Genomic DNA, 24782 nt, shown 5'->3' with positions numbered 1-24782 from the left:
AAAGTTGCTAGAATTGATAGTTTGGAAAGGAAAGTAGCCAAGTGTGTGATGCCTAGCTTAGTGCTTTGAATAAGACCTTTGGTTCGAAAAAATTCAGATTCACTCTGACGAACAAACAAGAGCTATGTCAGTGTTATAAAGAATGTAGAAATTAAACTCTATGGCAACCAATAGTTCTTATAATTTGCATAGTTTTCTGAGACGGGACTGCAACTTTTCCTGGTGGGACTCACCAAAATGGGAGCCATGGACTAGTCTTAAGATCCTAACGAGACCTCTGGTTCAAAACTTTTTCTTTTTGGAACATAGATATCCAAGAGAGAATACTCATGGGGCCAAAAATGTGAGATGTTGAAAATTGCACAACCATAAAGAACAGTAACTTGTTCAAGCTAGTTATGCATATGTGTTTCAGACAGCAGGCAATGAAAGGAGTTCACAGCACAGAATAATATTCATACACAGAGGAGGAGGATCATATTAAATTCAGAAATAATTAACAGATTAATGCTCATAGGGAACATCAGAGAATCCCCATACGGCATAATTAAGTGTGTGTAGATCTCTAGTTGGCAGAACCACTGTGGAATAAAAAGACAAACTTTTCTATCATGCAGATGTATGACCAAATGATGTACATGCTTTCTATGTGCAAAAATTAAATGACATTAAACATAAGAGACTGACTGATCTGTGTAAACTCAAAGCAAGATGGATAAAATTTGTCCTGTTTGTGTTCGGTTCTTCCTATGTATATTTTGATCATGGTGGTATTTTCTGCAGACCTTTTGGTACTTAGTTCCAAGCCATCATTTGGTATTTGTATTGCAAAATGGATAACTAAAAAAGTCTGTTATCTAGTACAATACATTTTTAAGCAGTATCATTAACTGATGATGAAATTGATGAAAAAATACTTGATGTCATTCAGATATATTGATTCTTTACTACGCTACTAATCTTTTCATCCTGATTCTTTTTTTTTTACCATCTCCTTTAGTCTTACTGGTACCAGTGCTTTTAATAAAATTGTAACTTCTATTTTCTTGCAATCTAAATATTTGTAATGATGTGTTATTGTCAGAAGGTGAAATGTGCTTAGTGTTGTAAAATCTAAAACTATTAATTAGCAAGGGACTAAAGTAAAAAGTGGACAGAAATTACTGCCATATTACAGTGTTGTTAGAAACAACAGAATAGTTGTGAAAGATGTATTTTGCAAAAAGTTGTAGAACTAGTGCTCGTATTGTCACACATATTCTACTTAAATAATTATATCATTATTTCTGTATATTCCTATCAGTATTTTCCCAGTGGTGGTAATTTTCTGATCTGACGTTCATTTCTTGCGCAATTTTTACACATCAAGAATTCTCACCGTATCATTAAAAAACAATGTAATCTGCACCAAATTGAGTTGTTTGAGAAGAAATTAATTTTTTTAACCCAAAAATCACTGAAGCTACGAGTTCTTGCATTCAAGTCTCACATTAAATAACATTTGAAGTAGCCACGGTAGTAGTTTAGGATGCAACTGTACCAATTTCACCTTTGGTATATCCAAATCTTGAATGTGATGGAGGAACATACCTCCAAAATAAACACATCAATTTTAGAACCTGTTCATTGACTATGAATCAAGTATCCGAGTCTAACTGAATTGTTAGAAATTTTTTAATTCTTTTGACAACATCATAATTAGCTGTCAAATATGGAGTAAGCCTATGGTCTTTATGCCCTCCCAACCAAGACCCCACCACAACCACATGACCATGCCCAATGACATTACAGTAATAATCGCTATACAACTGGAGACATCTCTTCGAGAATTTTGATTTCAGTAGAGCCTTAACAGAATGGAACAGTAAGAAAGATATTTAAGTGTTAGGGAGATATTTAACAATGGCTATTCATCCTGCCACCACTTCCTCATTGGAGATCACACACACACAAAACTCCCTGCAGGGGAGGTAACTTGACTATTCGATTTTATTGGTCTCTGGCTATCCCATGGTATTTCTGTTACTTGAACATTATCTTACAGTGTGTTCAGTCAACATGGTCGAAATAGGCTTACAACCATTGAGAGTTGTTAAAGGACTCACATTACTACAGATGTGAAAGAATGAGAACCATACTATAAATCAGTGAAGATAAAATAGAGTATATATGGGTTTGACTGTCCCAGATTGTTTGATAATGAAAGTAAGATTTTAGTAAAAACAATCTTTTGAGAGCTTCTCCTACTTGTAACTGAAAAAAGTGAGGGACATTACTGAAATCAGCAGCTGACTCTTTGGTGCAGTATTTTAAGCACACATTGCAAATTTGTATAGATCCAGAAAATGGTGCGGCAGTTATGGTTTTCTTTTCACAAAAGCTGTTGTCATAGATGTGTCTGTGCTGATATAAATTTGATCATGAGCACTCAAAATTTTAAGTTACTGAATTTTAATATGGTGTTTGCAAAAATTTACATTGGGAACTGAATTAGTACAGAGAGTTCTGAACTCATGAGTTTTGTGCAGAAATATGGAATCCAAGCAGAATACATCCAGAAATGTAGAGGTTTTCAATCTTGGATTTAGTCTCCCCATTGTGTTTCACACTGATATGCATATTCACAGAACATTTGTATAGTAGTAGGAAAAGTAAGTGAGAAATTTAGATACATATCATGAACAAGACAAACAGTATGTGGGGGGACAAGATCATAAGAACAGGCTGGAATGGAGAAGTATAATAAAAACAATAGTGAGTAGAAGTGTGCCTCTTTTTTTTGTGTGCAACATTATTTTCTTAGCTTCAGTAAGAAATTTCATCAAAAGGAAGACAATAAAGGGTGTACAGTTAACTAAACCAATATGAATTTAGCTACTTAAAAGTTGTATCAAATCGATTTTAACCTTCTGGTCTGTTTCTGCCATTCTGGTGATATGTCCACTGAATTAGTATGGTTGGAAAAAATATTTGGCAAATTTAAAAATTTAAAAATCCTTTGGCAGGTTATGATTATACCCTACTTCTGCCTGAGATATGTGAATAATTGTATTTCTTGGTTTGTTGATTGTGGTTGTTGCTCAATTCAAATGCATCATTGAAAAACATTGATCCATTCTCATACTTTGTTACAAATATTTATTACATATATTATATCTAGATATTAATGAATATAGCTTGAATAAGTTACAACAGTTCTAGTTAGAACAATGAACATTGTTAAGAGAAAATTTAAGTGAGCTAAAATGTAAACTTTTCGGCAGTGTGTGATGCAGGATTGCTCAAGACTTTTCCATCTGATATCTCACCATGAAAAATCCATTTGCACCAACTGATGATGACATTTAGGTAACTGTCAAAAAGACATAATTGATGATATTCTAAGGTCTACAAAAATTACTTGAGTCAAAAGTTATAAACTCATACAGCTGTGGCAAAAATGATTGACTAGTACCTTTGCTGCTGTTGCCACAGTTGATTAGTTGGTTGATTTAGTGTGGTTTGATTTGGGGTTTTTTGGTGATTTTTTAACAATATATTAGGTGGAGGAAGAACCCCAAAAGACCACCAACCTAAATTGGTTGATCTGTGACACAAACTCGCTGTGTGAGATGTGCAAGTGATGTAAAAGCAAGCACCTTAGTACACTTGGGCACATGGAGCCTCTGTTGATTTGACGTTTATCTCCAACAGCTGAAGTCATTTAGACATGAGATCTCGGAGTTTCAGTAGATCATTATGGCCTTTACACCATTTTCAGACAAAGAGAATCTATATATGGCAGACAGTTTTACCGCTGAAGAAAATCCAAGTCCTTTTGAGACACCAAACACCACTTATGTAGAACCACTGACCTTCCACAAGTAACTGGCAACATTCTCATTTACACATTGAGGCAAGTAATCACATGACAAGCATCTTGTACCACTGCCATGGAAGCCCCTAAGATCTGTATCACAAGACAAGCATCTTATACCACTCTGCCATGAAAGCCCCACAGGCCATAGGTATAAGTCTCATATGAAAGACTAGAAATAGGAGATAGAACCTGTGACAATTGGATTGAAAGTGCAGAATGTTACTGCTAGCCCATCAGTGATGATGATGATGCTGTTGACAATACAGTTAACTGCAAAAACATTGATTTTATGAGTGCTCAGGGAAAAATGATTCCTTTACTTTCATCCATTTTTTAAAATCTAACTTATGATATAAAAATGTTTGACTTGCTATATTTTTTTTTTATAACTTTATATTAGTCTTGCAACAAGGCATAAAAATAAGACATCAGTAACTGAAAAAGATGTTCTTACAAGAAATGATATAGTGTAAAAGTAGACAAATGATGCAACGTCACTTCCACAGGCATCATTGGGTTTTTTTCTGACAAGTCATATACGTTTACCAAAATATTTATTGGAAGAAAAAAATATAACAAGGAATCATAGAATCTGACCACACATTTAAAGCAATACAAGATTTAACTATTATTCTAATCAAAAGCAGCATGCCTGAGAACAAAGAAAAATAGCAAGACATAGTGATCACTTTAGTAAACACAGAGTTTAGTAAGGATACAAATCCATGATTTCTGTATTAGAATAGAAATATCTATTATAAAATCTGTATTCATGGATGTTAAATTAGTAGGTATTAAGGGACTGATCAATGACATCTACAAATAATAAGCCACCATGAAAATTTTTGATTTCACAGTATCAGAGATATACCTGGCTGACAGACAAAAGGACAAAAGACTGATTATAATGAATGAATACAAATAAAAATATGCAGTAGATTATATGATCTATAAGAATTCAGTAGATTACCTCCGGCCAGCTGTCATTTAAATCGCTTCTGTCCCCAACCCAATATTAAAATTGCTTCTACCGCCCACTAACCCATAGCCAGAAATTATGTTTAAAAAATATACTTCTGTAGGGGGCAGTGTTTCTCGATTAAAACACATCTGACGGTGGATCATAATTTTTTTTAATTGCTTCTGTTGTGGGTTGGTTGAATTTGAAAGTGCCTTCCCCCCAGGGGGTATATGTTTTACTGGAACAGCCCTTGGGTCCTTTTTTTTTTAAACAAGCTATTTGCATTCTCCAGATGTGCCTACTCAGTAATTATTGTAGAAGGTCATTATTCTTTGTTGCCTTGTCAAAGTTATTGTTATTAAAATCCACTCATTAGGTTCAGCATATCACAGTCACCTTAACAGATATGTTTATTGACTTGATCCGTTTGTTATTTATGTCATAGATGACTTAGGCTTTGACTTCTGACTGTAAATAAATTTGAGTTTATTTGTTTTCATGGCTAGCAATACAATTTATGGACATGATAATTGTTACTTTTTAGTTAACTTTGCAGTTCATATGTCATAATGCCAAAAGCCTACATGTAAACTTAGTTAACTTTGCAGTTCATATGTCATATTGCCGAAAGACTACATGTAAACTTAGTTAACTTTGCAGTTCATGTCATATTGCCGAAAGACTACATGTAAACTTAGTTAACTTTGCAGTTCATGTGTCATAATGCCAAAAGCCTACATGTAAACTTAGTTAACTTTGCAGTTCATATGTCATATTGCCGAAAGACTACATGTAAACTTAGTTAACTTTGCAGTTCATATGTCATAATGCCAAAAGCCTACATGTAAACTTAGTTAACTTTGCAGTTCATATGTCATATTGCCGAAAGACTACATGTAAACTTAGTTAACTTTGCAGTTCATGTCATTTTGCCGAAAGACTACATGTAAACTTAGTTTAACTTTGCAGTTCATGTGTCATAATGCCAAAAGCCTACATGTAAACTTAGTTAACATTGTAGTTCATATGTCATAATGCCAAAAGCATACATGTTAACTTAACTTTAAAAAATGCATAAAATCATTTTGCTTTTAGCACTATATAATTTTTTACTTATTAATGCATGTAAGATTTTGTAGGAAGAACGAATAAAGAATGAAATATTTATATGATAATTATGGGTATATTTCCATCTTCGTGCTAGTTGAATTTTGACCTTGAAAAAAAAAATAGCCTTACTGCACAGACCCATTATGAGAGACTGCTTATCATGACTGACCACTCTTTGTTGGCAGACATGTTCTTTCATGACAGGTTTTTACTGTGGTTAGAACTACATAAAACATGGCTACCTTTACAATTTAAAAAGGCATCTTTTTCCTTCAGCACAACAGTAACAGTTACTCAAGTAACAAGGGATGTATTGTGTTCTTCATGGTTCCGAGAGTTTCCCAAGCTTCATTCCTATGTTCTAACTTGTCTTCTAATCAGAATGAAGGAGAGAATCATTGGTCAGCAGAGCAGGTAAGTACTCTTTGTCTACTTAATTCATAATGCATTGCATTTGAGATTTGTTTTTATTGCTACTACCATCTTGTTCATCATAGTGATACTCATATTTGAAGTTAACATAAATAACCTCAACAACAATACTTTCCAGAGCTTTGATAGTTTTAAATAGTAAAACAGTTTCAGGACATTAACCAATTTTTGTAAAGCTGACTAAAAATAATAGATTCAAGTTGGAATGTAAACTAAGAAATGTTTTTCCTGTACTGAAAAACTGGTAATTGGTAAACTACTCATCCATCTGGCCATGGAACTGCTTTTGAATACCCAAAGTGTCGTGGATTAACTGAGGGTGTCATCACAGACAGCAGTAAAAACCTCTGATATGCTTCACAAGTCATGATCAAGCAGTTCCCTAAAAAGAGCAAGCTGTGAGCCTTTTAATAATAATGATAAAGGAAAAACAACCTTCCTTTTAAAACATTTGATAGAATTAATTAATTAATTGCTTTGGTAGGTGTAAAAGCAGTGATCATTACCATTACATCAAGCCAGCATGAGATTGCAGATTTAATTTATATTTACTGCTGGAGAGTATACAAAGGGAAATAAGCAGGTATGCAGATTAATTCCCTTTCTCACTAAATTTGATGAGTCTGTGTGATATAAAGTGTTTAATTATGTGTGCAAGTTGGTTTTATCTTTGTTTTCCTTTTCCTGTAAAACTAAGCCTGGTTTGGATTTATATATGAGAAAGCTGTTTGAGTTTTGCAAGTTCTCGTAATCTCAGTTTCATTCAGCTGCTGATTTCTCCTTGATGACCTCGTTTGGACATTCTGGGTTTGGTCATCCCACCTTTAATCACAGTAGAAATATCATATTCCGCAATTCCTAAACCTGTCTAAACAATTTCTATGCATTAGATATTTAGGGCAATCATGACCGTGTTTGGAGTTTTAGTGTTAAAGTTGCTTCAAATATGGATTGTGTTTCGGTTTTCAAAGGTAAGATAATATGAATAAGATGCACATAATATTTCAGTGATTCATTCTGTTGTTAAAGACAATCTCCACATTATCAAACAATGTCAGTATTTGAACTGGATCATGTTCATAGACAAATATCTAGTGAGCTTTATCTCCAATGACAGTACAGTGGAACCCCGCTATAACACAATAATTGGAGTCAAAAAATTGGATCACATTAATATCGAGCTCATGTTAATGTGGGGTTTTACAGTATTTTACTTTTTTCAGAGAACAACTCATTGGCACATATACGTGTATTCATGTCTAATGTATGTGATGAATAGGGTATCAACACCGTTTACTATTGTGGCATGCAGTTCATCTGTAATGCATGTAATTCCATTGAAAAATTGCACACAGATTTACAATATTCAATAAATTTTTCCATAGATCATTGTGTCTGAATTCAACGTCAAATATACAGCATGAACAGAGTATCAGCACCGTTTACTTGCCATCTGATATCGTACCATCAGGGCTTGCAATTAATCCATAATATATGTAATTCTATTGCAAAAATTGTACACTTATTTAAACTATTCAATAATTTTGTCACACATCATTATGTGTCTGACTTCAATGGGAAAAAATAACAGCAGAATTAGGTTAAGAAAGACGAAGCATGTGTATGATTCATTACGTTCCAGGGTCTATGATTGGTGTCTGTACAAATTTCATACTGCTAAAATTTTCTCATATGCGATTCCGTGTACATTTATCCATTGCAAATTTCCAATAATTAAGGCTTGTACGCATATTCATTTGAACGACTACAGCAAGTATACACAATCAACACATGCTTTCAGTGTGCATATAACTTTTACTTCAGATTTTGTGAATATCGAAAGAAAGGTGTGAAAACTACTATACTAATCATTGTGCAAAGTGCAGAGAATGACTTGCATTTGTGAACTTGCTTTTCCATAACGGTAAAATAAGCTGAACACATGTACAATTTCATACCCTTTCAATTTGCAGCTAATAAAGTGGATATTATTTACTGGTCAACTGATTGCGTCTAATAACACCGCCAAGCCCAGCAAACATATTGGCGGCTTTCGTTTTTTGATGTATTAAATTTTGAGAATCTTTTATCAGTTAAAGAAGAAACACATGTCGGCTGTTGTTTGAGCAACAATTATACAAAGAATTAATTGAAGACAATCACAAAGACGACTTACTGGCTTTACTCATGGATCAGTAATAAATAACATTACAGATAATGTTTATTTTGGCATATCACTTCAAGAACTGGGTGAAATTGTTAAATTTCAGAAGCCAAGCCACGATCGTATTATATTCAGATTCATACACGAACTCTTTCCAAAATGATAATAAACATTTTACACACTATTTCTCGTACTTTAAAAAAAGTATTTTTCCAGATACGAGAAAAATACACTTACATGTATTTAAAATTTCAGGAACCACACCACAATCGTATTATATATTGTATTATATTCAAATTCATACACGATCTCTTCCCCAAAATGATAATAAATTTTATTTTGCGCAAAGTGCAGAGATCGAATTGCGTTTGTGAACTTGCTTTTCCATAATGATAAAGTATTTTTATAAAAAAATAAAAAATTAATAACAAGTTCATAAGCAAACCCCATACACATCTAAAACCAGAGAACTAAGCGCAGTAGGCCTGCAATGGTCATGAATCACTTTTATAAAAAAAATTAAAGCTGAACGCATGTACAGTTTCATACCTTTTCAGTTTCCAGCTAATAAAGCAGACATTATTTACTGGTTAACTGATTGCGTATAATAACACCACCAAGCCCAGCAAACATGTTGGCGGCTTTTGTTTTTTGATGTTTACTAAACTCTGAGAATCTTTTATCAACCACCTTATTGTCTGCTGCTTGGTTGTGTATGCAGTTAAAGAAGAAACGCATGTTGGCTATTGTCTGAGCAACAATTGTCTAAAGAATTAATTGAGGACAATCACAAAGACAACTTACTGGCTTTACTCCTAGACCAGTAATAAGTAATATTTCCTTTAATGTTTATTTTGGCATCACGATTCAAGAACCTGGTGTTATTGTTAAATTTCAGAAGCTATGCCACGATCGTATTATATTAAAATTCATATGCGAACTCTTCCTCAAAATGATAATAAACGTTTTACACACTATTTCTCGTACTTAAAAAAAAAAAATTCCCAGTTTGAGAAAAATACACATACATGTATTTAACATTTCAGGAACCATGCCATGATCATATTGAATTCAAATTCATACGTGATCTCTTCCCCACAATGTTTTATACACTATTTCATGTACTTTGAAGATTTTTTTTTTTTTTGGTGTGTGAAGGAATATGCGAAATTTTGGGAGTCATGCATGACTGCGTTATATCCAAATTTGCGTTATAGCAGGGTGCATTATAGCAGCATTGCACTGTATATTTACATGATGAACAGACCAAATGAAAAGCAAACACCAGAAAGGCAAACAGAATTCTTTGTTTGTATAAGAACACCTAAACATTATCATGCAACTGTTCTTTTTCGGCAAGTATTGATATAATGCAAACTAGTATACCTACCAAGACAACTTCTGATTTGTACTTGCTTGGCACAGCGATACACAATTGTGACAATAAAGATATAACTTTTCCTGAACAAATACTGTGTAGTATTTTCAATGGCATAATAAATGATACAGAGAAAAAATTAATTATTTTTAGTGTCTGGATATTTAAGTTAATGACATTTACTTGATTTGATTTAAAACCTGAAGCATATGTCAATCAGAATGATGCAGTAGTTCTTTATAGTTTGGATTTGTAAATATTTTCATTGTCTGTCAGAAAATCATAGGATTGATATGCAAGAATAAAGAGATTGTTTTCTATCCCAAAATACAAAAGATCGTAAAAACATTATTAAGAGAAGATTGAAAATTGTGTCCCATTAACTGTCACCAATTAATTACAAGTCATGCAGTGTGGAAAGTAATACTGTTATTCTTTACATAGTATAAAGAAAAGAAAGCAGAGTGGTATGAACTCATTGATGTGCAGACTGTTGGACCACTTGACTGATGAGGGCACAGAAGACTGGCTGCTTTGCCAGGAAGCACACAGGTAACATTTCTTACTAATAAATTCTTGAGAATGTTGAAATTTTCTGATTTCTACTCTGAAATCTTTTGTAATATTACCCGTTTAATTGTATGCAGATAGAACATGAAATGGAGTGCTTTGAAAGTTCATTTTGACATCAATGTTATGAAAGAAGAATTTTATCACAGTTAGAGTGTACAAGCAAACTTGAAACTTCTTATCAGATTTAGCAATACACATATTTCCCAGACAGTTGTCTACCTCTTGTATCTATGCTGGAGTTCACTTTTAGGGAAAAGATACTTCTCCAGCAACTCTGAATGAGGCATATTTGTAGGAAAATAGGGATAAGTGAGTAAATAGGTCAGAATTCAAAATGTTTCTTGTGTGTTTTTTTATATAGTGCTCACAGGTGGCATTCTAATCACATTATAGCATAACTAATATTAAAAGAAAATAAAACCAAATCCTGCTGTTTGGATTCCAAAGTTTATACCATAATCTGCATGAATGCAACTTAAATATGGCTTGGAACTCTCTGCTGTCCCTCACTTTCTGGAAAAATAGATGACTATGCATGCCATGAGTAAAAAGAAACCAAATTGAGACCTGCCTCACATGTGTTCCACTATCTTATTTAGGTAAAATCATTATGGTGGTGCTTTTAGAAGTTAACCACTATGATTATATGTGCACAGTAGTTCACTTGGTAGACATATAATCCAGGGGTCAATGGTTTGATATCTGCCCGGGCCAGCATGGGTCATTTGCCTCTGTGTGTTGGGAAAGGCACATAGGTTTTTTTCTGGACATGATACAACCAGATAAAATGCTAAATACCATTAGAAACAAAACTGACTGACCCTTCCAAGAAATATATACCTGGCTTACTCTCCTTCCCTCTCACTCTCTCTCTATTTTGGAACACACTAACAGGTATGTTGATTAGACCATTGTTCCAGTTTCAGAATAATATTAGCTTAATATTAAAATTTTGACTAAATGGTCTCATATTATTTGGTTTCTTAAAGCAGTTGCAATATAATTTAAATGTTTTTTTCTAAACTCCATTGTTTGTTTTAGTGACTTAAAACTTTTGGTTTCATTTCTCTAATATTTAACTCCATTTGGTGATCATATAGATTGTTTATACTATTTCATATCCTTGGCTTAATTACTAAACTCTATCTAAATATGCTTACATGCATGTTTTATTGGCAATATTTTATTATTAATCATGCAAACTTCACAGGAAGATTGATCGCAGTAAAATACAATTTTGTGGCATACTAGCAATTTCACTGATCATAAAGCAATAATTGTGTGACATTCAGTTTTGCAGTAAATGTTAAATTAAGTCGTATCTGCTTCAGTTTAAAGTGAACTCTTTGCTCATTTTCACCTTTAAATTAAAACATATAAGCATTCTGGATGCCTAAAATTGGAGGTTGTAAATATATTTTCTGAACTGTTAAGAAAGCCTATAACGTGTTTACTAGGGCCTTCATATCCATAATAGTTATAAAGTAAGTCTAAACGTGTACTTATTAGAGTCCTCAGATCTGTAATAGCTAAGTCCAAAGATGCATGCTTCCTAGGGTCCTCTAATCTGTAATAGGAAAGTCTAAACACATGTGCTTCCTAGGGTCCTCTAATCTGTAGTAGGTAAGTCTAAAGATGTGTGCTTCCAAGGGTCCTCTGATCTGTAAGTCTACCCAGGGTCCTCTAATCTTTAATAAGTAAGTCTAAACACATGTGCTTCCTAGAGTCCTCAGATCTGTAATACAGGGTTTCCACGCTACCAGGAAATTGGGAAAAAGTCAGGAGAAATTATTTTAAAAATTCCCAACCGTGAAAAGTTCTTGAATTTTGAAAATATTGATGAAAGTTTGGGAAAAAATGGGATATTTTTCTCCACAACTTGATGCCCGAAACAATTACATAATTGAGTTGTAACTGAACTGATCATGAGTTAAATTTATTGAGTTCTAACCAGAATATTAGGAGGTTGCAATATGGATCATTTGGATGCTTATCATAAATATATTTGTTGAGACAATCCAAATGCTCAGTGGATTAGATTCATCTAGTAGACTTTTTGTTTCACCTATGTCTGTACTTTTTTTATTTTTATGGAAGGTATGAAAACCAGTCTAGCATCACAAACGGCCAACATGGTGGCATTAAAGTATAACCGCTTAGCAGATGGCTAGTAAATGTAAATGTTGTTAAATCGACTTATACCTGCATGAAATCGATATGAAAATGATTTATTTTTCTCAGAAATTGCAAGTATTGAAACCGTTATGTCTTTACTCTGCTGAACGACGATAAAACCAATGCGTTGATGAAATTTGAGCTGGTATTAGCGATTTTGATTGCTAGTCGCACGAGAACACACAATCACATCCGTCATTTTCAAATATTGTAGAAAAAATAAATGAAAATCATTGACATAAAAATACAAAAATGAAAGGGCACAAAATTCTCTATATTTATTTCAAGACCAACTTCCAGAGTTTTGTTGCTACTGCATTGACATGTGCTATCTCACGCAGGGAGCATACGAAGTAGGGAGCTAGACCACTTTGCTTGATGAATCCGACTGGCCATGTTTCTTGTAGTTATTCTCGAAATAAAAATGTTGAGAATTATATGTTCATTCTGGTTTTTACAAAAGGTATCAGACTTACATTTAATATAATTGAAATTTTGTACAACAACATTGAAAAGGAATTTGTTGTTGATATGACATGACTATTGGACTTCCGTCGTTGGTTGAGATTTGTGAAGACATGTGACTATTAACGCAAATGGCGAGTACCAGGTCAGGTTTATTCTGTGCTGAGTTTTGTCTAGTCTGTCAGTGAATTAAAGACATAACGATTATAATACTTGCCATTTTTGAGAACATAAATAATTTTCCTATTGATTTCATGCAGGTATAAGTCGATATAACATAGTTTAAATTTGCTAGACTTGCTGGTAAGCTGTCTTAAGGTGGCGGCAGATTCCAAATTTTTTATATGTAATTGTTCTTAACCCACACTCCATCCTAAATGTGCATATGTGAAAAATGGGGTTGGAATATTTGGAGGAAACCCGGATTAGACAAATGTTGAATCTCTGAGCTGATCTTTGGTGCAAAATTATTACACAGTGACTTGTAGCTTGAAGCATTGGTTTCAGATCTTAAATGGACTGCAGGAGAAATGGGAAATTGTCGTCCCTTTTATTATATATTAAGAAACGATAAGAGCCCATGTATCAATACAGGTTTGGGGACTGGTTTATTGAACTACAAAAGACAAGTTGATTTTACACAAAATTCAGCCCTTGTTTATACAACAGTATATTATTTTGAAGGTCTTTTGTCAAAATTTAAATCAACCCTTTTGTAAATGTCTTTAAATGATGGAATTTTTAACCAGATCATTTTAGGAGTTTAGGTTGGTTGAAAAATCTTATTTGAGATTTTATTGGCACACATAAATTCAGGAATAAACTTTTTTCGTTACAAGATAAGATTCTAATACTTTGCATTTATTGGGGTTTTTTTCATACTGTGATAGGAAATGTTTACTTTGTATAACATGCATATATATTGCTCTAGAATTCTTTAGAATTAAAGGTTTGAAAGGAAACAAAATAATGTATGCTCAGTATGTTGTTTCCACATAGCAACATAATGCAGGTCAGTAAAGTAAAGTTAGAATTTGTAACCTGTACACTGAAATGGCTTTAAATGCCAATTTATAGGAACATAGTCAGATTTGTTACATGTGGCTCATTTTTTGGTTTTGTACATGATCAGTTCTTTTCTGATGTATATGTTTTGGAGAGTCTTGAAAGAGAAACATCTCCAGATTCGGAAAATGCATGTTTTTTAATCCAAAATGTTCTTTAATTCCATTCAGTAATGGTCATATGTTAACCTTGAAAAAATTAATTTCATCCTGATAAAACCTGGAAAAGACCTGGAAATTTACATTTAGAAAAGTGTGGAAACCATGGTAATAGGTAAGTCTAAACACGTGCTTCCTAGGGTCCTCTAATCTGTAATGGATAAGTGTAAACATGTGTTCTTCCTAGAGTCCTGTAATCTGTAATAGGTAAGTCCAAACACATGTGCTTCCTAGAGTCCTCTAATCTGTAATAAGTAAGTCTAAACATGTGTTCTTCCTAGAGTGCTCAAATCTGTAGTAGGTAAGTTTAAACATGTGTTCATCCTAGAGTCCTCTAATCTGTAATAGGTAAGTCTAAACACATGTGCTTCCTTGGATCCTCTAATCTGTAATAGGTAAGTCTAAACACATGTGCTTCCTTGGTTCCTCTAATCTGTAATAGGTAAGTCTAAACACGTGCTTCCTAGGGTCCTCTTATCCATAGCAAGTATATGGTGAGTGCTTTTGGGAAGCACCTAAAATTTCATTGAAATCTTTGCTTAGATGTACCCTTTATCTCAAGCAGTATATGTATGTTAATTAATTTTAGTGGGCTATTCATTGAATAATAAAAAGACTTGTGTACATCTTTAAAAGAGTATACTGCACTGTCTTCTGTATACCAGCCTGTTGTAGCATTGCATGCAGTGTTGACGATGACCACTGTTACATAATTATTTCACTGTGACTTTCCAATGATCGCAATAAAACTTAAATCACCCTCTACAATCCATGATGTGAACAGCAACTACAACCTCTATGCTAAGTCCATGAAAGACACTGCATGGAAAGATCAAAGCAAAATGAACTGCTTGCATCAAAATGATTTTATTAAATATTATGAGAAAATCTTGTATCTAATTAGCTAAGCTAATAAGCTTATTAGAACTCTAGAGACCAAATCCCAAACAGATTTTGCTCCACCTTTGTAAATAAACTTATTTTATCATTGTTGTATACAGGTTCTGTAGTAAGTGAGATCTGTGCATATTAATGAGATGTCATGCATCTGATGGCCTGACCTTGTTACCGCCTCACATGATCTTGAGCCTGTATTTCTCATCCAATAAGTAATTAGGTTTATATTATCAAGATCTTGATTGGCTTTGATTATGAGCAAGAGACAGTGCATATTAATTATGCCTTTATCTTTAGAAAGAGATATAGGTAAAATTTACCTAACATAAAGTTGGGAGATAACTAACATATGTTGTGTTTATAAAGTACTGTAAGGATGCTTCATGAAATTGTCAACTTATAAGTTATGTAAGTGAGGTGAGCAATATGAAGCCTGCTTGGACCTCTTGTTAAATTGTTGTGGTGGAAGTCTATGTCCTGAGTCTTTCTGTAACATTTTCATGCCATTATTGAATTTTAAAATTTCATTCGAGATATTGGACTTCTTGGTATGCATTGGGGACATTTTATTTGGGAATACATGTTTTACAAATGGAGATTTAGTTTCCTTAGAAAATTATATAGTGAGATTAAAAAAACTCATTTGATCTGTTGTTTTGCTTCATCCCAGCAGTATGATAGAGCACTTCAAACCAATGGCCAACCTGATGGAACAGATACATGATTCCTTGCAGGGAACTATTTATTTGCCTGTAACAGAGGCAGGTCTTGTTTTTGTGCAGGTGAGTGCCCCACCTCATATCATTGAGAATATTTGAACATTTACTGCCTTAAATTATTTAGTTTTACGAGCCCCAGGATACAAGTACATTATGAAAGGGACTGTTGTCTGGCATTTTTAGTCCGTCTGTTGATACTTACTTCTTACAACAAATTACCTATACATTTGGTGTGATCAAACTTTGCATGTGGTTAAGGTTTGGTGCCAATATCTCTGATCAGTTTGATACCCAAATCTCTATGATCATGGGTTCCTGGTCAGAGATGAAATCATAAATATACTTTAAAGCACATATATCTAGCAGTGGTTTTGGTTTTGCCAAATTGTCCTCAGTATGCTTTTATTTGCTATTTGTATTGACCCTAGAGAGCACTGGTCATAGTCTGAACCATTCTGTTTGCGAAAACTTACAAATATGTCTAACTAACTGTTTAAATTATCAGAATGGTATTTTCAATTATTGTCTCTCTCATGTTTGTTGTTGATATTGCAAATATCATGTTAATTCATTTGCTTGTTTGAAATTTTAATTTGTGACTCAGTTAACTCGTCCACATCATTAACTTTATTATCTCTACATTCAGAAAGGCGAAACAGCTTGTTTAGTTCATCCACAAACAAATCACATCAACAAAAAGCTTGAGCATGTACTTACATGAGCATACATTGCTTACAGTATGGTTCCTAATATACTAAACTATTTTTAGACACCTGTCATGCAGTATGAAAAAATATGGAAAATACTGCATGATTCTGACAATGTAAAATTAATGAAGAAAAAAATTTATCAAATAATAAGACATTATGTACCAAAAACTATCTGCCACCTTCTGGAGACAATTATCATGGGTTTGATGTCATAGGTGCACATATTATAATGTGTAAATTGTACACCAAAGATTCATATTATGCAATGATGTCTGCACAAAATATTATGCATACAAGACGGGGAAATCTGATATTTGGAAAGTAACATTTGTACTAGGGAACTTAGCATACCTTCTGACAAGCACAAATCTGATCCTGTCATATTCGATTCCGTATCCTGCTCACATACATTAGGAAAAGGTCTATTACTTATTCATTATGGAATAGATCAAAGTTTATATACTGCAGACATAAAGCACTATACATTAAAGAAGGTCATTCTTAATGATACCTCTTTTTCTAACCATTTTGTAGACCATAAGAAACCTCCCTTTAGAACACCTGTCATCAGCAGTCAAGTTTAGATGTGTGTTGGCCATTTGCACACTCCTTAACTTCTGCCTTGGCCTTGATACTGGAAAGGATTCCCACTCTGAACAGGATGGAACCAGACTTAACCATCTGCAAACAGTTCTTTCTGGCCTGTGGGATGTACTGACTTTATTGATTGATGCAAGTGACAATATACCAGTTTTCCATGTCATCAGTCCAAGGTTTTTTCTCACCCAAATCCATCGGCTTTTAAGCAAGCATGTAAGTATAGCTCTTTTCAGTCATATCAGGATGGTATCCAGAAGGTTTCTATATTTTATTGGTATGTCAAATGATTTTTAGATGTCCACCATATTATGCCATGAATTTGTCTGTCTGGTAACTTTTCCTTTTCCACAATAATTCAGTTCTACAGTACATACCTTCACCAAACCTTGTGGGTATTTTGTATTTGGAAAAAAAGGAAGAATCTCATTGATTTGGGGGTCAAAAGGTCAAAGGACAGAAAGAAGAATGATGGTTTCTGAACCATAACATTAGTTTTGTGTTGCAAAAAAAGTGATGCATAGCTAGCAATCTTCTATGAAAAGCTCTCCAGAAGTAGATCTGAGCTGTGTATTCCCAAATCATTCTCATCATTCAGATATCAATTAAGGACAATTTTTGCTTTTTATTTTAACTGCTCATAGACATGACAAGTGGAGTTTATGGAATGGCTGCTTGCTTGTTGTCCATCCATCCAGTAGCACAAGTTTGTTATTGATACACCTCCTACAGGACTGTGATGAAACTTTACATTCATTGATGGTATAATTGGTCCTAGATGAAAATGGTGGTGCTCACAAATCCAATATTGCCACCACAGATGCTTTCTTGAAAACTTATTGCTATTCCTCCTGAATGGGGTTTTTGCTAAATGACTTATTATTATGTCTAATTTGTCTGGAATGAGAATGGTGATGATCCGAGGTCCACTTGAAAATCTTGTTATTGCCACTCCTTCTGAATGGATGGTCATATCATCATGGGGTTTTCACTGAAAGATTTCTTATGATATCTAATTGGTCTTAAAAATAAATGGTTCCAGTCCAAAGGTTCATATATCTGTCAAGGCAGCCTCATTGAAAATTATCTTAGTGCAACTCCTAAAAAGAAAGTTACATTACGTGGGATTTTCATCAAAGACTTCTTATGATATCCAGTTGGTTTAAAATGAAAATGGTGTCAATGTGACATCCTGACAGTGACATCTTGGAAATTTTGTTATCGCTACTTGTTATGGACATATGGTCATATCAAAATGAGGTTTTCAATGAAAGACTTTTTATGATGTCTAATTGGTCCTAAATTGTGCCAATCTGACTTCCGCCTGCCACAGTGGCCAGCTTAAAGATCTTGTTATCACCACTTCTTCTGAATGAATGGTCAGATCATCATGGGGTTTTCACTGAAAGACTTCTTTTAATGTTTTGTTGATCTTAAATGAAAACAGTGCTGCTCTGATATCTAATATGTGGCCACCTTGAAATATTTTTTCATATCCTCCTATTAAAGGGAAAGTCATTTTGACTTAGGATTTTCATTGGAAGAGTTCTTATGGTGTCTACTTGGTCCAGAATGAAAATGACTTACCCTTATGGCCAACATGTTAACTGTCTTAAAAATATTGTCATCTGGGGTTTTCACCAATACACTTCATATGATACCTAGGTGGTCCTGTAGAAAATGGTACTAGTCATATATCCGATATTGCTGCCTTGACGGATGTCATGAAAATCTTATTGTCACTACTCCCCTGAAAAGGATGATCATTATAAAATGGGGTTTTCACCAAAATACATCTAATGATGCCTACTCTATATGCTGAATGAAAATAGTGCCAATCAGACATCCAGTATGTCCACTACAACAGTTAATTTGAAAATCTTTCTATTGCTGAAGAATATCAGAGATGGTTTCAACACTCAGCTGTTAAAAGGAAGATGGTCTTATCTTGAATTCCTGGAAATTCTTATTGTGTAGTAGAGAATCAGTTCCTTCAAGGGACTCATCTTTAAACTTACCCTAGGGGAAAATCAGGGATACCATTTCTTGAATTTTTTTTATCCCCGTGAACAAATGCAAAACTCTGGAATGGAACCTTCAGATCAGCAGTTGATATAATGAGCCTCAATGAAATTCTAAGTAATTTTAATTAAACACAGAATTTTAAGTTAGTTTAAGTAAATAAAGACGTGTAAATAGAAATAATTATTAGTATAAAAAAAATGTGTACAATTGTTCCAGAGATACCAACCCTTATAATTTTCCCTAATTTTGACCAATTTTTGAACCCTGTATGGATACATTATGAGTCAAGTCAAAATTACAAATTTTGTGAAATAGTTCAATTAATACTGGGAGGGTAACATCAGGAACTCTGGATCAGCAGTGTATTTGCAGACTTTATACAGAATTCAACTCAAAATGCCTTTGTATTGGTGCAAGCAGAGTCCATGTTGTGTGAAGGCATGTTCAATCAATATGTATAATCGATTCAGTTCAAGTTAGATGTTCTGTGTCATTTGAAATGATAGTAATTGATCTTTCAGAGAAAACTTACTTAAATGGAACAATATAATCAAACACACCCTTAACTAGACTTGATCATAGAGCCATTTAGTGCATTCTACAAGGCATGATTAACATCTTTATCATTAAAACACAGTCTTGTAGCACAAGTTTTGTGTTTTGTTGAGTTCACAAAATACACTGTTGAATTATTTTCATTTTTAAATGATCCTAACCAAGGAGTAAAGTATTGAATTAATTAATGTCTTGTCTAGAACTCAGGCTATCCTCTGAATCGGAACAAGGCCCACCAGTTTTTCATTTTACCTTTGAATAGAAAGAGCAGTGTTTGGATGGGATGTCCTTTATTGAGTGAAAACAGGACCAGAATCCAAACCTAGCAACATTCATACTGCTGCATCTGATTGGCTCTATGAATGTGTGTCAGCCAAATGACTTTTGTGTATCTTACTTCTTCAACATACACTGGAGCAAGAATTGCAGACACATACATGAAGAGTCTAAGTGGACAAAATTTGGGTACAAATGTCCCTTGAAATGTGCCTGCCCTAGCCTGTATCTCATTAGAATTAAAGTTGCTGTACATATGTTAGGTGACTGGAACCAGTGTCATCTTCAGGGCGAAGGGATATAGCCCTGTCTGCTTCTTACCTATTCTCTTTACATATTATCATCTGGTAATATATTTGAAGATGTAGCCAAGGATTTTTAAGTGTACCTTAAGTTTTGGGATAGACTTGGTTCATATTTTTATTCATGTTAGTTGAATCGTCACTTATTCAATAATTTTTGCATGTTTACATTTTGTAAAAATATGATCTGCTTTGAAATAAACGTGCCTGTCCTTCCTTATTTGCTGCTGGTTGATCTGAGCATGTTTTGGTATTCCTATACTGGTTCTCTGTTTGAAAGACATTTGTTATGGATAAACTTCTGAAACAGAGTACCAGACATCATAGCACACATGCCGTCTGCAACAAAAATATATGAGTGAGTTGCATTAATAAATATAAATTTTTCATGTGTGCTATTAAGCACCATAATTATTTATTCTGACTCAAAATCCCTTAAAATTTTAGGAGCAAACAACAGATTTTCTTGTAAAGTCTTCTCAAATGCTTTGAGCCAGTCAATGGGAAATGCATGGGTTTTTCAGGGATGTTAATGACAGGAAGTTTTGGAAATGCACTTTGATAATTTTAAAGCTTGAAATTTTACAGACTGTCCAGGGAAACTTTGACCTCAGTTCCAGAATTCAGCTGCTGTTAGAGGTATCATGTCACACAATCTGTAGGGATCAGCAAGTTTTTACGACTCTGTCATCAACCATCACAATGGTATGTATCATGTCACACAATCTGTAGGGAACACCAAGTTTTCATGACACTATCATCAGTAATCACAATTGTATGTGTCATGCACCACAGTCTGTAATGACAGGGATCGTCCTGGGCTTCGCCAATGTCGCAAATTGCGATTTTTTTTCCTTATTGGCGACAAAAATATCCCATCTGGCGATTTTTTTGGCGACAGACTTTTTGGTTATTTAATTTGTACATACAATCATAGATTTGGACTGGATAAATTAAAAGGGAGAACGAAAGGAAGCCACAAACTTGACTAAGCAATGCATTGGAATCAATCTGTTACACAATCCTTTGTTCGTATTGACAACCCCATCTTTACAGTGCATTGTTACATCATAATCTGCTTATGCTGACATCTGGGCTGAGTACTGTATGCTGCGATACAGTCAATCTTGCTACCGCACTATACCTACAACTGACCGACTTCTGAAGACGTGAATAGAACAGATACAATTAATTGAATGGCTAAATCTTCTGTTGTTTTTTTTTTTTTTTTTTTTTTTTTTTTTTTACATATACCAGTACAATAGTTTTGCTGAACCTTCATAGAAAACCGATAACCTTTGAAGTACCGACTACTGTGTATAAATACAAAGCAAATGGAAAAATCTCAATCACAATTATGTCTGTCGCCAGTGCAGCATTTTACTCATTGTTCTTTTCCTTTGGCCATCAATCAGTGTTACGGCTGCTGAGACTTAAACTCCGAAACAAGAAATAGCACAAAAAAAACAACCAGTTTTGCATAATTAATAATAATTATTTATTTCTCAAAATACAAGAGTGAAAGAATCTCTAAATTGGGTGTGAATTTATGCTTATATATACGGTCCAATATTGCCAGGTGTTGACTCGTGTAAGTTTCATTCGTGGGAATGGAGATCATATTTTGTTTGTCGAGAAAATTTATACAGCATTCAGTGATCATTCTTGGGATTTAGGAAGCAATTCACTACAAGCTTTGTGAAGCTAGCCGGGGGGGGGGGGGGCTGCTGATAGACTACTGGTGTCACCTGTCAGTGCTGTGGACTGTGAACGTAGATTCAGTAAGATGAACCTCATAAAAACTGACATCAGAAATAAACTCTGCATCTCGTCTCTCGAGAATTTCATGAGAATCAGCACGTACAGATGTGAAAAATTAGACTTTGAAACTGCATTCAACAAGTGGGCAGCCCTAAAATTGCGACGGATCTTCATGTAACACTTTGTAACATTTTGTTAATGCTTGTTGTAAGTAAAGAATTAAGTAACCCATCTTTTGTAATTTTCATTGCCTGTTACGTTAATAGACTAAATTAACCCTTGGAAAAATGTACACTACTTGTTCTGGCGACACTTTTTGAAAATTGGCGACAAAATATTGAGGTTGGCGATTTTTTTGGCGACAGCTTTTTAAAAGCCAGGACCATCTGAATGATCACCAAGTTTTCATGATTGTCACTAATCACAATGGTATTTATCATGTCACACAAACTGTAGGGATCATGAGGTTTGCCTGACTCATCAGCCATCACAGTGATATGGATCATGTCACATAATCTGCAGGGATCACCAAGTTTTCATAACTTTCATCATCCATCACAATGGTATGAGTACTTTCATTTCAGACCTTGAGATTTCAAACAGTTCTCATAATAAACTCAAACTTCTGACATCAGATTTTCTAACATCAATTTCAAATCACTGAACAGTAAGATATTAGAATGTTAGCAGGGTTTCAGTGTGAGAATTATTTGTAATCTTTGGGCCAGGATTTAGCAGGATATTGGTATTTACTCTTTGAATTTTACATGTTCATTGATCAGATCACTTACATGCTAGGGCATGGGAACTTGACAAGTTCACTAATCAGATCACTTACATGCTAGGGTATGGGAACTTGACAAGTTCATTAATCAGATCACTGACATGCTAGGGCATGGGGACTTGACTAGCTCATTAATCAGATCACTTATATGTTAGGGCATGGGGACTTGACAAGTTCATGAATCAGATCACTTACATCCTAGGACATGGGGACTTGACAAGTTCACTAATCAGATCACTGACATGCTAGTGCACAGGGACTTGACTAGCTCATTGATCAGATCACTTCAATGCTAGGGCATGGGGACTTAACAAGTTCATGAATCAGATCACTTACATGCTAGGGCATGGGGACATGACAAGTTCATTAATCAGATCACTTACATGCTAGGGCATGGGGACATGACAAGTTCATTAATCAGATCACTTCAGTGCTAGGGCATGGGGACATGACAAGTTCAGTAATCAGATCACTTACATGCTAGGGCATGGGGTCTTGATAAGTTCATTAATCAGATCACTTATATGCTAGGGCATGGGGGACATGACAAGTTCAGTAATCAGATCACTTACTGTTTGGTTGGGGATGATTTCAGTTGCTAACATAGTCACATGGCTGCCTACCCATGATAGTAAAGTTTGACCAAGTACTCTAGCCTCCACAGCTTGTACCAAGGTTTTTGTAAGCACTAATGTTTGAAGTAAGCAAAAATATAATGAATCAGAATGAATATATATATATATATATATATATATATATATATATATATATATATATATATATATATATATATATATATATATATATACACACACATGACAGTTGGGGTCCAAAAAATTGGATCATGTTAATAGCATTCTCGCGTTAATGATGGGTTTTACAGGATTTTACTTTTTTTCAGAGAACAACACATTGGCACATATACTTTTATTCATGTCTAATGTATATCATGAATAGGGTATCAACACCATTTACTATTGTGCCATCGTGGCTTGCAATTCATCCATAATGCATGTAATTCCATAGAAAAATTGCACACAGATTTAAAATATTCAATAATTTTGTCACAGATCAGTGCGTCTTAATTCAACGTCTAATATTTGTCAGATCATTATGTGTCTGAATTCAAAGGGAAAAATTAACAGCAAAATTAGGTTAAGAAAGACAAAGCATGTGTATGGTTCATCTGGGATAATATTAATCATTTAGGGTAAACATACATGAAGAAAGAATTTGTATGTCACATTTTATTTGCATTATCCTGATTCATAACATAATGTGTATATACAAAATATATTATCAAAATATCCTCAGAAATGGGACGCTTCAGTTTCTAGCATAAAAATATAAACCATTTGTTGTGTCTGTTCATTGCTCCAATTCAGACTAGTGTGATAGTGCGAGAAATAACTATTGTTGGTCCCAGTTTTACAGACTCCCAGTTTATCACTCTAAATAAGTGATGAAACATAAATACCATATATGCTCACTTATAAGATTAGTAAAACTGCTAAGAACAAAGATCCTGATCTGCTATATCATGATGTGACTGAAGATCAAATAGATGTTCTTTGTTTTACTGACTACTTCTCACAAACTGCACGGACCCATATCTGCTAGCACATTATGTGATGGTGGATATGGGTCTGTGCAGTTTGCATTTGAACTTGTCTTATAAGTGAGTATATACTGTATTTTTTTATTTTATTGAGAAACCTAATTACAGTTGTGATTTTCTATGTGCAGTTTTGATGAGATTATCTAAATTAGGAATATTTCATTTACATGATGAATCTGCACAAGAGTCATTTCTCCT

At 34.1% G+C, this 24782-nt stretch overlaps 1 protein-coding gene across 2 annotated transcripts in view; it reads left to right on the top strand.

Annotated features, from left to right (window-relative positions):
- The window catches only part of LOC149805368 (unhealthy ribosome biogenesis protein 2 homolog), a 153359-nt gene that overhangs the window by 91009 nt on the left and 37568 nt on the right, over nucleotides 1-24782 (top strand). The window contains exons 17-21 of one of the 2 annotated variants that reach the window (XM_089949746.1): nucleotides 6207-6344; nucleotides 10349-10456; nucleotides 15911-16019; nucleotides 17201-17479; nucleotides 21010-21126. In XM_089949746.1, coding sequence (XP_089805872.1) covers nucleotides 6207-6344; nucleotides 10349-10456; nucleotides 15911-16019; nucleotides 17201-17479; nucleotides 21010-21126 — 751 coding nt within the window. Of the gene's footprint in view, nucleotides 1-6206; nucleotides 6345-10348; nucleotides 10457-15907; nucleotides 16020-17200; nucleotides 17480-21009; nucleotides 21127-24782 lie in introns of both variants that reach the window. The other variant, XM_089949737.1, reaches the window with a different exon arrangement.

This window comes from Sinohyriopsis cumingii, chromosome 2 (assembly GCF_028554795.1).
Source record: "Sinohyriopsis cumingii isolate HCF-2022 chromosome 2, ASM2855479v2, whole genome shotgun sequence".
Taxonomy (NCBI): domain Eukaryota; kingdom Metazoa; phylum Mollusca; class Bivalvia; order Unionida; family Unionidae; genus Sinohyriopsis; species Sinohyriopsis cumingii.
The sequence above is the reverse complement of the archived record's forward strand: the minus strand, read 5'-3'. Positions and strand labels throughout refer to the sequence as shown.